The following is a 15330-nucleotide window of genomic DNA, read 5'->3' on the forward strand; positions in this document are numbered from 1 at the left end:
GGGAAGATCCAGAGATAATTCCAGGAGCAGATCAAGAAGTAATTCTAGGAACTGCTCCAGAGGGAGATGTGGGGACTGCTGCAGAAGAATAGCTAGAGTGACCGACGGTTCAAAATCTAGAGGTTACTCAATTTAAAAATTATGTTCTAACCATATTCTTCGTACTAAGCAAAAAAGTAATTATAAACAAATACCGAAAAAAATGATACTTAACCCAAAAAAAGTAACAAAACTTTATAACCCAAAAAAAAAAGTTACAAAAACTTCAAAATCAAAAAAATATTTGATTTAGTTAAAAAAGTAAGTAATAGTATGTTGTAAGATAAAATACTGTACTATATAAGAAGTGAAGTTTTGTTTTATAGCTTATCGTAATATATAACCAGATAAGAACTTTAAATCCTGATTATTGGAAACCAAAAAAAATATGTAAACATCTATAATATGATTAAATAGAAAATAAGATATTGTGTTTTATTTTAAACCCAAATACATAATGCCGAACAAACCACATTACTGGAATTTATAATCACAAGCAGATTGCATGACTGAATGCATTGTAAAATTACCGTGTCTGTGAACAATATTCCTACTGATTTCAATAATGTTGACTCATAAAATACACTCTGAAATTATCGACATACAAGTAAGTTTATCACAACACATTTATGAAATGATAATTTACGAAAATAAAAAGCCATTTGGTAAAAAAAATAGATTGCAAATTGGTTGAAATCAAAAAAATGTAAGTTATTTATAGTGTATGTAGCGTGTCTTACATAGTTTACAAGATCAATTAACTGAATTAAAACAATATTATGTGTTTTTTTCAAGGGGTATTTTACAATCGCGGTCTACGTCAACTATTTCATACCGGGGAGTCTGAAAATTCACACTGATTTATACACAGTACGCCTGGGCCAGCTGAGGGAGTTGATAGACAACCCGCTATTCGACCCTCTTCGTAACGTGAATACTAGAAGGTGGCTGCCAAAAGGCGAAGCCCCGTTTCCTGGGTACTGTAGGGCGCCCGGCAGTGGCAAGTGTATTGCCGCTCTATGCAATTGTGACCAGCTCAAAGAACGTTGGAACATGAGATTAGCTTCAATTCTCAGTAAAACCACACAATCATAATTTTAATATTTTTATTGCATTATACAATTTAGTCTTCCATAACATTTATTTGGAAGTACACAGCCGTTCTACATTAAATGTGATGTGTATTTATTTATAATAATTGTCTTTTATCTCATGCATTTCGAGTGTTGTTTACAAAACTAATATAGGTTAGATAGTACATAAAAGTATAAAAACATGAATATATTGGACTTTATGAAAAAGTAAAAACGTTACACTAACCTAAACACCTGATTTCACCAGGAGCAGGAGCAGTTGGAACTATCTATAAAAATAAATTAAAATCATTCCCCCTTGTATAAACATGGTTTAAAGTTATTCCAAATTTATACTTATGAAAATGTATGGTTATTCCTGGAGTAACTTTAATCCATGTTTATTATCAAAGCCCTTTCAGTCCGGCAATATAATTATAGCTTGTCATTGTTACAAACTGGACTCAGACACCTGTATCACAAATTCAACCATATCTCTCGAAGCCATTACTACAAAGGCGATAAAGTTTGTTAATTTTCCGGCAGTTTATAGGCATAACGTTGTTCACTGGTCTCGACACTCCGAGACTCGATACATCAGAGGTGAAAAGAGGTGAGCAGAGATGCCATAATGCAAGTAGGCCAAGCTCTTTCTAGGTCGATGACATACAACGCGACGGTCATGACCAAAACAATCATTCACGAGTGAACTAACGATGTGTTCGAGTACATCAAGAAATCTGTCAAGATTTTTGGTCTTACAAAAATGGTTGGGTTCCAAAGAAGATGTGTAAGAGCGGAGACAGTAACATTCCACGTCCGAATCACGCCCGCGTTTTGTTTGGCGCGCTATTTTCTAAGGAGATTTTCCGTTATGGCATCTCTGCTACTCATTATGTCCTCCATTAGTGTTGTCACTCAATAAGACAGTATGTCGTGCATCGCGTACCGCCACGTCCAGTTGCGAGCGAGAGCCTCGAAGCGTTGCCGGTCGCGTACGTACATCTCGCCTAACTCGGGCTCCATGCATACCTGGGAATACATACATATAATATGAATTTTAGATTAATGGAAATAAGGTTTAATTTAAGTAAAAAACACATCAATTTTTTCAAAGTATCTAATTAAACAAAATCCTTCTCAGTTAAGTGTATACCCAAAATGCTGGCTGACGAAAATATCATCGAAGGTTTAATGGAGTTATAAAACCGAAGAATCCCATAAAGTATTTAGAAATAATATCTATACTAATATTATAAAGCTGAAGAGTTTTTTTGTTTGTTTGTTTGAACGCGCTAATCTCAGGAACTACTGGTCCGATTTGAAAATTTCTTTCAGTATTAGATAGCCCATTTATCGAGGAAGGCTATAGGCTACTTTTTATCCCGGTACGGGAAGTAGTTCCCACGGGATGCGGGTGAAACCGCTGGCAGAAGCTAGTCGTTAAATATGAGGAACCTTTTTATCGCGATGCGCAGTTTACCCTTAGAAATATTTAAGATGCAGAATATTGCAAAGTTCTAAAATATTCTATACTAGCTTCCGCCAGCGGCTTCGCCCGCGTGGTGTTTTGATAAAAAGTAGCCTATGTGTTAATCCAGGGTATCATCTATCTACATACCAAATTTCAATCAAATCGGTCCAGCCGTTTTTGCGTGATTGAATAACAAACATACATCCATACATTCTCACAAACTTTCACATTTATAATATAACTAGTAAGTAGTAAGTAGTATAGTATCACTGACCGCAATATAGGGATTGGTGAGCAGGCTTTTTATAAAGATGATAAGTTTACCAGTGAACAGTTTAGTTAGAGAGAATATTATCAAGATACAGGATATGAGTTACATAAAAGCTATTGTAAAATTCTAGAACACTCTAAAAAGTACTAACCGCAGTATAAGGATCCGTCAGCAAGCTCTGTATAGATATGAGCACTTTGCTGATGGTGAGAGCCAGAGACCAGTTGTGATGTACGGAGTCGATGCCCACGTCACCGTGACGGGAGATGTTCGGGTGCAGAATGCGCGTTAAGAAGCGGACCACTGGGGGACTCATTGGGTACCTGCGGGAAGATTATTTGTTAGTTAATATTTGATAAATCCGAATATTTGATCCCTCCAGCCTCTCCCACTGTGGGTGCAGGTTGGGGGAGTGCCAAATTCTAACTGATAAATATCCACCTCTTGGGTCACTTGGGTCACCAGGACCGCGGAACCAGTAACTCTTCAAACAATCCCGCAGCTGATACATGCAAATTCATTTTATGTCGTTTTTTTTCCTCGAAATGTGTTGACGTTTTTGATGAACCAATAAATAAACACATCTCCATTACTACACGAACACGAGTGTTCCATTTTTTAAACGATGAATGATCAAATGGGGTTCTACTTCATTCATCCAACCTCAGCTTTTGGGATACATATTTCCAAAATTAAAATAAACTATTAACACCCACATATTAAAGTTGAATATTGTAGTAATAAATACTTACGCGTAGGGCACCTGTATGTAGAGATAGAAGACTCCGCCCTCGTAGGGCGAGCCGATGGGTCCCGTGACGCTCGCCTGCCAGTGGCAGCACTTGGGGTCCAGCGGGGTCGCCGCTATGCCTTCCGGGGGGTCGTTGCGTAACATCTGAGTGTATCAACAATATTATGAACCCTTTGAATTAATCAATAAGGCCCAGTTCACACAAAATATAAACGTCAGTTTTCTTTAAACAACCTTATTTGATGACCTTATGATTCCTTATTTTAAGAAAAACCGATGATTATGTTCTCGGTGAAGCTCGCCCTTAGAAATACCATAAAAAAACCGGCCAAGTGCGAGTCGGACTCGTGCACGAAGGGTTCCGTAAATTACAGTTAAATCAACCTATCTCAAAAACTATAAGAGATACTTTGATCAAACCAAAAATCGTTGAAAGAGTTAATTAGCATGCATCACCTCTATTTTTTTTAGAATTTTATACCCCGTAGTTATAAAAATAGAGGGGGGGGGGACATACTTTTTACGACTTTGAGAGCTGATATCTCAAAAACCGTTCACTTTAAGAAAAATGTTTTTTAGAAAACTTCATATCATTTTAAAAGACCTTTCCATTGATACCCCACACGGGTATGTACATCGAAAAAAAAAATTTCATCCCTCAGTTACATGTATGGGGGGCCCCACCCCCAATTCTTTTTTTTACTATTTAGTGTCATATTTTTGTAGCGGTTCATACAACACATATTCCCATCAAATTTCATCACTGTAGTACTTATAGTTTACGAGTAAATCGGCTGTGACAGACGGACGGACGGACAGACGGACAGACGGACATGACGAAACTATAAGGGTTCCGTTTTTGCCATTTTGGCTACGGAACCCTAAAAACGCACTTTGAGACTGTAAACATTATTTTTTTTTAAATCAAAAAGGTTGCATTATTTGTACATTTAATATTTTTGATTAGTCTATTTTTTTTAACGGTCTAGTTTTTGCATAGATCTAGTTTAGATAAAACTGCCCATAGCAAATCATTTAAAATATCTTCCTCAAAGTTTAGTACCTTAAGCTCAATCCTGAGTCTGTTCCGGCGCCAAGCGTTCTCTTCTCCGGCGGGCTGCGCCTGCACACACATCTGTACCAAGCAGTTGCGGCAGAAACACGACTCCACCAGGCATTGGTATTTCTGAAATTACATTTCAATACAAGTAAAAGCGTTAAAAAACTATTACTGGGGTAATTTATGGGGGTAATAAGCAGATCTCCGAGGAGAATTTTCCATAAGATATAAGTAAAACTCTCAATAATTGATTTTAGATCCTATTGCAATCTGAACAACGCCGCTAATAGTATTGACAGGGGAAAATGCTCTTTTATTATAATCATTTAGCTCTGAAAAGCCTTTTTCAAGCCACAGCATGTCGTAAACTAGACACTTTGATTAGCATGTTTCTTGGTGGACAAATCTATAGTATATAAAGAATCTGATGTTGCAAATCGTACCTTGTGCCAATCAATATTAGCGAGCATAGGCCGGTAGAGAGGAAACCGGCGGTTCGTGAAGGCGGCCCAGCGCGGCGGCGCCACGCGAGCTCGCACGAGCCGCCACCACCGCGCACACACGCACGCGCACGCACACAGAGACAGGTCGTCTAGGTAGCTGAAGATGCACAGCAACACTGCGCAAATGTACGGTCGTCAGTGAGAACAGTAGACAATCATGTTAGTATTTTCTTCAAGTGAATATTAAGTACTGTGCTGGTAAGTACTGAAATATAATTTAGGTTTGGCTTACAACACACCAATGGTCTCTGATCAGGGTAATATGTTAGAACTATCAAATTTTGGCGGCATTAATGTGGTCAGTCTATTGGGTAGTAGCCATAATTACCTTCAGATGGCAACTGCTCCACAAGTCCCGGAGCAAGATTATCAGGTGGCCTCGGCGTCGACAACGCTTGTAACGAACGTGCGAGGCAAGGCGGGTGGGGCGGAGGCCCTAACCCGACTCTGTCGTCTCTAGCCGGCGCATCACCACGGCCGGCGCTTTCCGCACGGTTTGACACGTCCGCACGGGCCGACGTGTCAGCCACAACTGGAATATTAGCAGCATCTGCGCGAGCGAGCACGTCACCGCGACCGGGATCACGACTTGGGACATCAGCGCGGTTCGGGCCATCAGATCGACTAGGCCCGTCAGGCCGACTAGGGCCATCAGGCCGGCTTTGTCCGTCAGGCCTGCTGGGCCCGTCGTGTCGGCTGGGCCCATCAGGCCTGCTAGGCCCGTCGTGTCGGCTGGGCCCATCAGGCCTGCTAGGCCCGTCGTGTCGGCTGGGCCCGTCATGTCGGCTGGGCCCGCCATTACCGCCGACGCCACTGCAATTGCCACTGCTGCTTGCACCTGCCCCTGAGTTACTAGCCCGGCTTGCTTCATCTTCTGGACTTGTTTCACTGTCCAGTGAGCTCTGTGTAATATAAGTAAAATCATAGAAGTAGATTAGAGACCAGGCCAAAATTATACTATTTAAAACGTCAGTAATGTAGGTTATGATCTTGATCAGGTTCCCATCTATGCACATTGCACATAGTGAAATGAAATGTAAAAGTATACAAAATAGTTTGCACTTATTTCACACAAAAACTAGTTCTTGATTTTGATGAAACTTGGCATGTAGGTCAGAATTAGAATATTTATTTGCTAAACATAGGTTTATTACATAAGGAACTTATATTTTTTTATACTAAGTGTACTTTTGATCCCTGTTTGGGAAGTAAATAGTTGCCTCAGGCTGTGAAGCCGCAGGTAAAAGCAAATCCTTCCTAATATTAAAAAAGTGAAAGTTTCCTTCGTCTATCTGACTATGGAAGTACAGTTCAGTGTAGAATAAAAAAAAAAAGCAATACTTAGGAAATAAACCCATTAAAATTAAAAAGAGACAGGTAGGAAAACTTTATGGTATTGAAAAATTACCATAGAATTGATGTAGTTCTTTGCCTTTATTTTTGAAATCTACTACATAAACAAAAAGGTTCTTTGTTCTAACAACAAAGTTGGTATAGAGGTTGTATATAACAAGTAACAATCCCAAAATCTATTACTTACTAATACTTACTTTGTAATACCACCAGGAGGGTACAGGGCATGCTCTGTTGTCTCTGTTGATCTTACGTTCAGAACTATAGTTCAAGTCAGAAGGCTCATCGTTTCCTGAGTCACCATCATCTGTCTTCTCACTGTAGAAGTATGATGAAGGCAAATATGACGGGAAATCCGGGAAGAGGAAAGCGTGGCAAGTTACACAAACTGGCTCCCCGAAACTCGGCCCGTAATACCCATTGCACACATGACAAGTTGAGTTCTGTAATGAGACAATCATACCATTGTTTGTTTTCCTTCATAAATGTTTACACTGTTTACAAACGAATATCCAAACATACGTACATTAAATTCAAATTCGAGTGACGGCTCAGAGGGAGTAGTAGATACCAGCTTGTCACCATTTTCTTCCAGTTTCTTCATAAACTGGAAAAACTCGGGGCCCATGCCCATTGCATGCATGTTGCACTTTTACTTCTACGACCTATAACTTGAATAAGGCTTTGATCGAGAATGCAAACTTAAAATTAGATGATAGATAGATGTTGTAATTTGCCTTAAGTTCGAGAATGGGCCTAAAGTCTAAAGGAACAATGTTATTGCGCACTCTAATATAAACAACTTTACAACTTTGTATGTTTATGCAGAAAAAGTAATAATATAGCAGAATAAATTCAGCTGACCCCAGCTTCACTTCACCTGACAGAATCAATCAAAACAAGTGTCAACGTCAATGTTGACAAATCAGTACGCTAGTTACCAGGAGTAAAAATCCACAAAACTAAAAATTGTGGATATCAGAATTAAGGAGGATCGTAAATACTATAAAATGAAGCGATGTGTATGGCAAAACGGCTTTTGATGAAACTTAGCAATTTTTGAATTGAAATACCTAACTTTCGGAGTTACAGAGAGACTTCATTGAGTTTCTCGTTCCAGTTGTTACAGCCATGTAGCTCATCAACTTTTATGCTTAATTTGTTCAATCTCTCTTATCTTCAATGCAAGATATTTTATAAAATATATATATGTATGGAGGGCATTGCTTATTCTTTTTGAAATTCCCACCGTTTATCATGAACAGCTTTCGTCATCGTCGGGTAACTACTCAGCTGCATCCGGTTGACTGGAATCTGACCCCACCATAATTGGGAAAAGGCTAGACTAGACAGGTGTTGAAGTTTTATGCAGCTCTACAAAGTCAACGTCTTGCACAATAAACTACTAACTGCAGTCTTCTGTAAATAGACCGACTTACTTAGTACAAAAACAAATAATTTAAAAACTCCCACATATTTCTCCCCCGGTTTCCCTCATCTCGGGCGTGGGGGAACTTCGTGCCTAAGGTAGGTATCATATTATTAATAATGTCTTGATTGATGTAGGTAGTAGAAAGGGATGTTCCAATATATTCATAGTTATCGGCGGTAAAAAGATAGTCTTGTATTCTTTACTATGACTGTAAAACGTGATATGACAAAATCACAAAAATGTGCATTTGTTTGACCTTACGTTAAAAAAGGCTCTCATTTTTAGATAAAATCCGCTAAGGCATAACGAGTGACACTGAGACAGTGAAATGAGAAAATATTATATCAGAGTGCGTGCAGAGGTAATCTCAGGGAAACACCTTATTTATAACATTTAATTGTGAATGTTTACGGGAAACTACAGCTTTATGAGTAAATACGGCTTTTGAACCCTATTTATATCACCTACTAGGGTTAAATCAGAAAAATAAGGTGAATGAAATAAAACAACAGCATCATTCTTAAAATTATTCTTAAATTACTCTCATATCTTTTTTTCCTTTTACTTCTTTCTTTCGAGCTTTCAATGTGCCATTTTTATGAATATTTATCTTTTGAAAAGAACATAAAAATTACATAGGCATGAGATAATTTTAGGTGTACATTGTACTTTATAATAGATTGATAAATACCGAGTTCAGGTTTAAATTAAATAAGAATAAACTCTAATTATAAACATGAATTTTTGAACTACTATTGTGATGTATTAGAAACACAAAAGTAGTTTCTGTCTAAAATCATTATATGGACATACACCAACTAATTCTAACATGGAAATACCATTATACACAAAAATAATTTGAGTTACAGTTCATCTCATAAAGTAACAAACAAATTGTAGATACAGTCAAATAATTAAAACTATTTAAAACAATTCTGCAACAAATGCAGATGAAGATCTTGGTTAAACAAGAGAGCTGCCCCCTTATATAATTTTATCTGTTGAGAAGGAAGCTGTCTCCCTACGGCCAGGCGCGAGGCGGCGCGATTCATGCGCGGTTGCGCTCCTAACATAGCGCGACTACGTTTTACGGGAGTTTAACAATATTCACCAACCGTATAGGTTATTAAAATACTTCATATTACGACTTAACTGTATACTAGCATTTCTAACGGCCTCTGCAGCGCTCACAACGGCTACAACAAGATGCTTCATTTAATCTAAACACCTAATCGCGATATGAACAATGATTGCCAAAATACTATATGTATTCACAAAACCTTTACCGACATATTTAAGGCGAATATAATACAAAAATCAGAGTCAAGAAAATATTTTAACGTTATCTAACTGATGTAGATACATAATCTTATCTTCGTCCGATTAGCAGCCAAAGTCAACATTGTATATTTAATTATCTATCTCTAGACTTATTCTATGCACATCGCCCTAAACGAGTCCTATCGAGTATTTTTTTGTTCACAATCAAAAACAGCACATTTTCAAAACAGTCACTTCATTTCAGTAATCTTATACAAATAAAAATAAAATTATATTTTACTTATCGCGATCCGTCATAAATACACCGGAGTCCGTATGTTTTCCTTACCTACATAACCGTGACCGAGGTGTACAAAGTAAAGGTAAAGGGTAGAGCTAGAGTCCAGTGGCGCAGACGGGCTGCTAACTTAGTATACGGCACAGTGGCACTAGGTGCGGGGAACACCCCTCTACCGCACTCAGTACGGAGAGTAATACATGCCGCGCCTGTACCCTCTGCAAACAAGGCACGCCGTTAGTACTACGCTACGCGCTACGTTACAGCTACAACTACCTGCCATGCAAGCTACGTCCACACAGGAGGAGGGGCCGCAGTGAAAATACTCAGTTTTCTATTACAAACTTTATTTGTAAAAAGTGTGTATAAATATTGTCTTTCTTTTGATCAATTTACAACAGTTTGTACCGAATTTTACAACAGTGTCTAGTGTCTACAGAGTTTTTTCTTGCGCAAGATGCCACATCCAACATCAATTTTATATTGATGTTTGCAATATAAAACTGACCAAATCTTTCTACTTCTAAAACACTAAAACAGAAGTAGAATACGCGAGTTCGAGGTGGTGGCACCTTCCACGAGTTATGTAGAAATTGTTGTAATTTGCAACTGTTAATGTATTACAATAATTGATACCAAACTTCATCTCTAATGGGTTGTATGTCAATGATGTAATGATCTTTAAATACTATTGGAGCCGAGGTCTACTTCAGACTTCTTGTTAGTAGCACATATTTCATGATTGATGATAGTGATAAATGATTCAACAATTTCAATATGCGTTAGTGATGGTGATGGATGTTTTGTTCTGATAAAATAAATAAAGATGCAATGAAAACAAAATGACAAACAAAAAATATCAAATGACTTTGTAAGTTTACTGACAAAAACTTATGTTGTCTACATGCTTTTATAAAAGGATTTCTATAATAAAACGTATAGTTGTAATCATAAAAAAACTAAGGAATTGAATTAAACTATCAGCCTGCATACAGCTACAAATTTGCAGTAAAACTTTTATAATGCTCATACAAAATGGCATACAAAACATAGCATATTTAATTTGGATAGAATTTAAAGTACTCATCTTCACAAACAACAAATACGTCATAATGTAATGGATATTATGATGTATTTGGTGTTTAAGACTAGCAAATAAAATATAATAGATACAAAATCCAAATTCAACAATCGGTTTTTATAAATAAAAAGTAATGGCTCTTCAAAAAATACTTTTATTGATTTTAAAATAATATTGCAAAAGAATTTTTAAAACTGACCTTTCATGGACAATGTAATCTGAGATCGTATCGTTATAAAACACTAAAGATAAGTTTAAAATCCAAGGCCCAATTACAATAAAAAACAAATGTTTGTACAAGTTTGTTGAGCTACAACACTTGGCGGTGTTGTTTACAAGCGAATTTCATATTGGTAACAGTTGCAAATTATGTAGTAGAAGTGGTTCACAGAAGTAGAAGATGTAGACAGTTGTTAATATGGATTGTACCTGCCGCGGCGCACGGGCCGGTAGCCGGAGTAGTAGGGCGAGAAGCCGCCGCGGAACGAGCGCGCGCGGCCCCGCATGGCGCGCGGCGGCCGGTTCGTCGTCGACAGCCCCGGCTTGTTCGTGCGCTTCGGCATCACCTGCGTATGCACACGAGTTATATAAAGTGTGAGGGTTTGTTCACACGCGTATTACTGCCGTGAAAATCTACTGTAAATTCACTGTACCCCGTACACCGTACCCGCACCTACAGCGGGCAGTCAGTTTTGTATGGGTCACGAAAAACGTGCCGTGAACAAGATCTCTCACAATTTATACTATCCCTCAAAATATAAAGTGCCGTTGAGATTAAGGTGCATTTAATTGCCTATTCCTATTATCACAGACTAAAAACTCCGTGCAGATGTTACAAGGCTACCCCGCATCAAAACGATAATCTACTTGCAAGTGGTAATTTTGGAAAGCAATGGAATAACTTACATTCAGCAGTGTTTCAAATTCCTATGTCTGACGTAATGAAGATGTTTAATTATTTTCTGACAAATCCCACTTGTTCCAAATGAGTTTCAAATCAAGACAGCCATGAGATAGTTACGTCAAAGTATTACAGGTACATAAAAATTCATTGGTATGGCTTATAACAGTCTCTCACCTTTATCTGCCGCCCTCTAAATAATGATTCGTCCATGGCCATCGCAGTCTGTACACTGTCTTTGTCGCCAAACTCTATGTAGGCGAATCCTTTCGGGTGGCCGTCGAACTTATTACATAATATTGTAACCCTGTAAATAAGTACAACATTCTATTTATTTTTAATATCAGACAATAGCAGATTAAGATCCAATTTTAATGGCTAATGGTGAACTCGAAAGGATCGAATTCTGTTAAATGTCATCTTCAGACAATTCAACTGATGCAAGGTTTCAAACGATTTCATATAAAGAACTCTAAAATTCCATTCCTTCGCTGCGGTCGATTCTGACAGCATACATTCACCAAAAAATAGCTAAGATATTTCTAGTTTAAGATGCAACTCCAAGTTTTATAACAACCTTATAAAATGTTATAAAGTATAGTCACCTATTAATAGATCCACATCCGTGGAAGTGCTGTTCGAGCTCTTCAGCTGTGGCGCCGTAGTCCACATTACCGACGTACACTGATCTGTTGTCTGCCTCTATCTTCTCCTCAATCGACATGTTTAATGGACTTGCTGTGGAAACAAACAAATATTTAGTTGAGTAAAAGTATCTTTTGCTTAGGGAGTATAACAATAATTATGTAACAATTGTGTGTTTTGTCTTGCAGTAGTATTAGAACATTATACAACATTTGTTAAATGAAGAATGAGAATTTGGCCAAATTTGTTGTATATTGCTCTGTATATGTAAAACGTTTGCAGATGCGTCCATCATCTATTACGTAAGGGACAGGGGCTTTTAAATTCTGTTTATTATCTACTATCCAGATCTTTACTCACACTACTAACAATGGCTTTGCTGAGCAATATCTAGATATAGTTTCAAGAATGTTACCTAAGATTTTTAGGGACAAAATTAGATTTTTTGTTGCAGGACAGAATTTGAGGCGCATATATAAAAACATTGTGAAAATTCACATCAATCATGCATACTTTTTTTGTTTATTACTCAGAGCACCTTGTGTTACCAGAACTAATTGATAAGGTTACCAGAGTACTGATCCTCAATATTTAGATGCAAGACCTTTTGGATAAAAACACATTAAGAGCACAGAGCTTAGGGCATGCTAAGGACTTTAAATATTGCCATACTGCTTGAGAGATTTCCTCAATGAATCTTTGGAAACCTAACTTTTTCCTTTATTAAGGTAGATGATAATTCATTAAACTAAGTTATCAGCCCTTTGCGCAAAAAAATATGGGTTTGAATTGAAATCAGCTGTTGTGAAAATGTATGACAGGAAAATTTCTGAAATCATAAATCTCTTCTTATTTTTTTTTTTTACTTTATTACAAAGGTACAAATTATTATGAATTACTTTGCTTTTACTGTGTATGATATTGCTATAAATATAGCGCTATATCTATCTACAGTTTGATAACATAAAAATAATTTGTCTGCAATCAATTCTTGAAAGATATGTCATCTATTCGCTATTTTAAATTAACTGCAGAATGGAATAGGCTAACCTAAAGTTGTGTTCAATAGCTTAGAAAAGTATACACTTTCTGATTCAAGACTTTGAATATTGGTCTACTTGCTCATTTTATCAGAACAGTATAATCTCTCTGGCAATGGTGTAGCAACTTCTATTAAAAATGGCCATTAATATGGATTATGAAGAAAATTTTCATGCATCACTAATTTGATCACTATTTTCTGTTGAATTCTTCATTACATCTTCATGATAACTATATTTTAAAGCCTTTATTACTAGGCAAAGGAGGTTTTACGTTTTTTTTTAAGTATAAAAACAAGTACTTACTGAGTCCCGGTGGGCTACCCATACTCATCTGCTTGTCAACTTCGGTTTGCATCTGTTTTAGTTTTTCAGCCTCCTCTTCCATTTCCCGTACTCGGGCTTTGATGGCTGCCAGGTCTGGCACCTCACTGCCAGCGGCTTCATCGCCACCCTGAGTAGTGGTACACCATATTTATTTGATGAAAATTTATAAGTTGAGTTAAGGATTGTTGAGGTTTTTAGATTTTAAGCATATTAAAGTTTGCCATGTAAAATGTTGGCTAAAAATTTACAATATGGGTACAACATAATATTACATCTTATTTAGTAGAATTCAAGGGTAAGAGTGTAGTAAAGGGTGTGCAAAGAAAGCAGAAATCTTGCTAGGTAACTATTCCTGTATGGTAACCAAAAATATGTACTCAATACCAGAAACTTGCTAAAACTATTAAAACTTATAACATTGCAGTGTAGATAATGGCTCCCCACATTATTAAACTTATTAATTATTTGCTAACACAACTGAATGTCATTTCAAACAAGAAAATAACAAAATGACAAATACAGTTGACTGGAGAGATTAATCAATAAACTAAAGATCACTATGATTACTATGAATGAAGACAAATATAAACAGTACATTGATAAACAAAAAACACCAACAAATGTTTTATCAAATAGCTAAGCTGTTATCTGGCTTACATAAAAACGACATAACCAAAGCGCTTTTGGTGATTAGTTGTGTTTTCTACACACGAGAAGTATACAAACACATGATTTCACAATAAATACAACAGATTTTTCAAAACTGCGTCGCGATTTTCTGGATCACAATACTATTTCACATTTTTCATTCGAAAAGTACACGTATATCATTAAATTTACAGGTTAGCTTCGCAAACTAGTACTGTAAAGGCCGATTACCGTTATTACACGGCAAGTGTTACATTTTACTACAAAAAAGTGTAATTTCTTCTCCTACATCGAAGCACACTGAGTTGATATGCCTTTGTACAAACACAAGATGTTACTTTATTCAAGAGTAGACCTGAAAATACTCACTCCGAGACTATTGTCAGTCATGTTTAGGGAACCGTTGGTTCCGTCCAAATGATTGTTGTCGATCGTTTCTAAATAATCATCATTTTCTGCCATGACCACTAACTTCTTCTATCATGAATTCAACACTTAAAACTTCACACTTCACTAAATCCCTGAAACAACACGTAATTAGTGAAACTGAGGTGAAACTACATTAATATAATTTTGATGATTACGAAGTTACTCTGACGTACCGGTAACCAAATCCGTTAGAACGCAAATGGCCTACTTATGAAATAATATTCACATTAACTACTTAGGGTCGTAGGCTTTCACTGTAAAAGTGGTAATTTCATTATCATCATAATATTCCTTTGATATTTACAGATTTGTTTCGGCCAAAATACCTAAAAATTAAACGCCAAACCAAACAACTGACAGTGTTACTAGATGAGAAATAATAGAAATAAAAATATTTATGATCCGCAAAAAGTTAACGAAATATTGAAAAAGATTCATGGAGGGTCAGTAAAATAACGGATAACGACTACTTTCTGCTAAAATTCTTAATATTCAAAATATCGTTTTCTTGTCTCCGTAGGAAAATGTTGGAAACTGGACAATCTCTATCCAGCCGGGCAAGTTCTTGATATTGTCCGTAGTAATCTGTGGTCCTCCTGTCCTATAAATATGTCACCCTTGGTGTATGTCAGTGTCAGTCGCTTAGTTTATAAGTCAGTCGCTTAGTTTATAAGTTGTTTTACAGTCGCTTAGTTTATAAGTTGTTTTAAGCCCCAGGCTGGAGGCCTTAAAATCTAGGCATCCA

General features: G+C 37.0%; 3 protein-coding genes across 4 annotated transcripts; 1 reads left to right on the forward strand and 2 right to left on the reverse strand.

The window, feature by feature from the left end:
* Positions 1-169: 169 nt before the first annotated feature.
* Positions 170-1234, forward strand: LOC124638390. Its single transcript, XM_047175342.1, has 2 exons — positions 170-646; positions 835-1234. The coding sequence occupies exons 1-2, from the start codon at positions 605-607 to the stop codon at positions 1132-1134; spliced, it is 342 nt and encodes a 113-aa protein (XP_047031298.1). The 5' UTR covers positions 170-604; the 3' UTR covers positions 1135-1234.
* LOC124638388 lies at positions 1129-7429 on the reverse strand. Of its 2 annotated transcripts, XM_047175339.1 has the most exons (9): positions 7051-7429; positions 6722-6967; positions 5500-6073; positions 5112-5287; positions 4672-4794; positions 3610-3752; positions 3009-3180; positions 2062-2144; positions 1129-1402 (listed from the first exon to the last, which is right to left on the reverse strand). In XM_047175339.1, exons 1-9 carry the CDS (start codon positions 7165-7167, stop codon positions 1399-1401), a joined length of 1638 nt encoding a protein of 545 aa, XP_047031295.1. In that variant the 5' UTR covers positions 7168-7429; the 3' UTR covers positions 1129-1398. The 2 variants fall into 2 exon arrangements, with proteins under 2 accessions (XP_047031295.1, XP_047031294.1); XM_047175338.1 differs by having other exon boundaries at positions 1129-2144.
* Positions 7430-9844: 2415 nt separating this feature from the next.
* Positions 9845-14952, reverse strand: LOC124638389 (polyadenylate-binding protein 2). The gene is made up of 6 exons (XM_047175340.1): positions 14759-14952; positions 14526-14677; positions 13488-13635; positions 12102-12234; positions 11674-11803; positions 9845-11161 (listed from the first exon to the last, which is right to left on the reverse strand). The coding sequence occupies exons 2-6, from the start codon at positions 14616-14618 to the stop codon at positions 11009-11011; spliced, it is 657 nt and encodes a 218-aa protein (XP_047031296.1). The 5' UTR covers positions 14619-14677; positions 14759-14952; the 3' UTR covers positions 9845-11008.
* Between the last annotated feature and the right edge of the window lie 378 nt (positions 14953-15330).

The sequence above is a fragment of the Helicoverpa zea genome, chromosome 17 (assembly GCF_022581195.2).
Source record: "Helicoverpa zea isolate HzStark_Cry1AcR chromosome 17, ilHelZeax1.1, whole genome shotgun sequence".
NCBI lineage: Eukaryota > Metazoa > Arthropoda > Insecta > Lepidoptera > Noctuidae > Helicoverpa > Helicoverpa zea.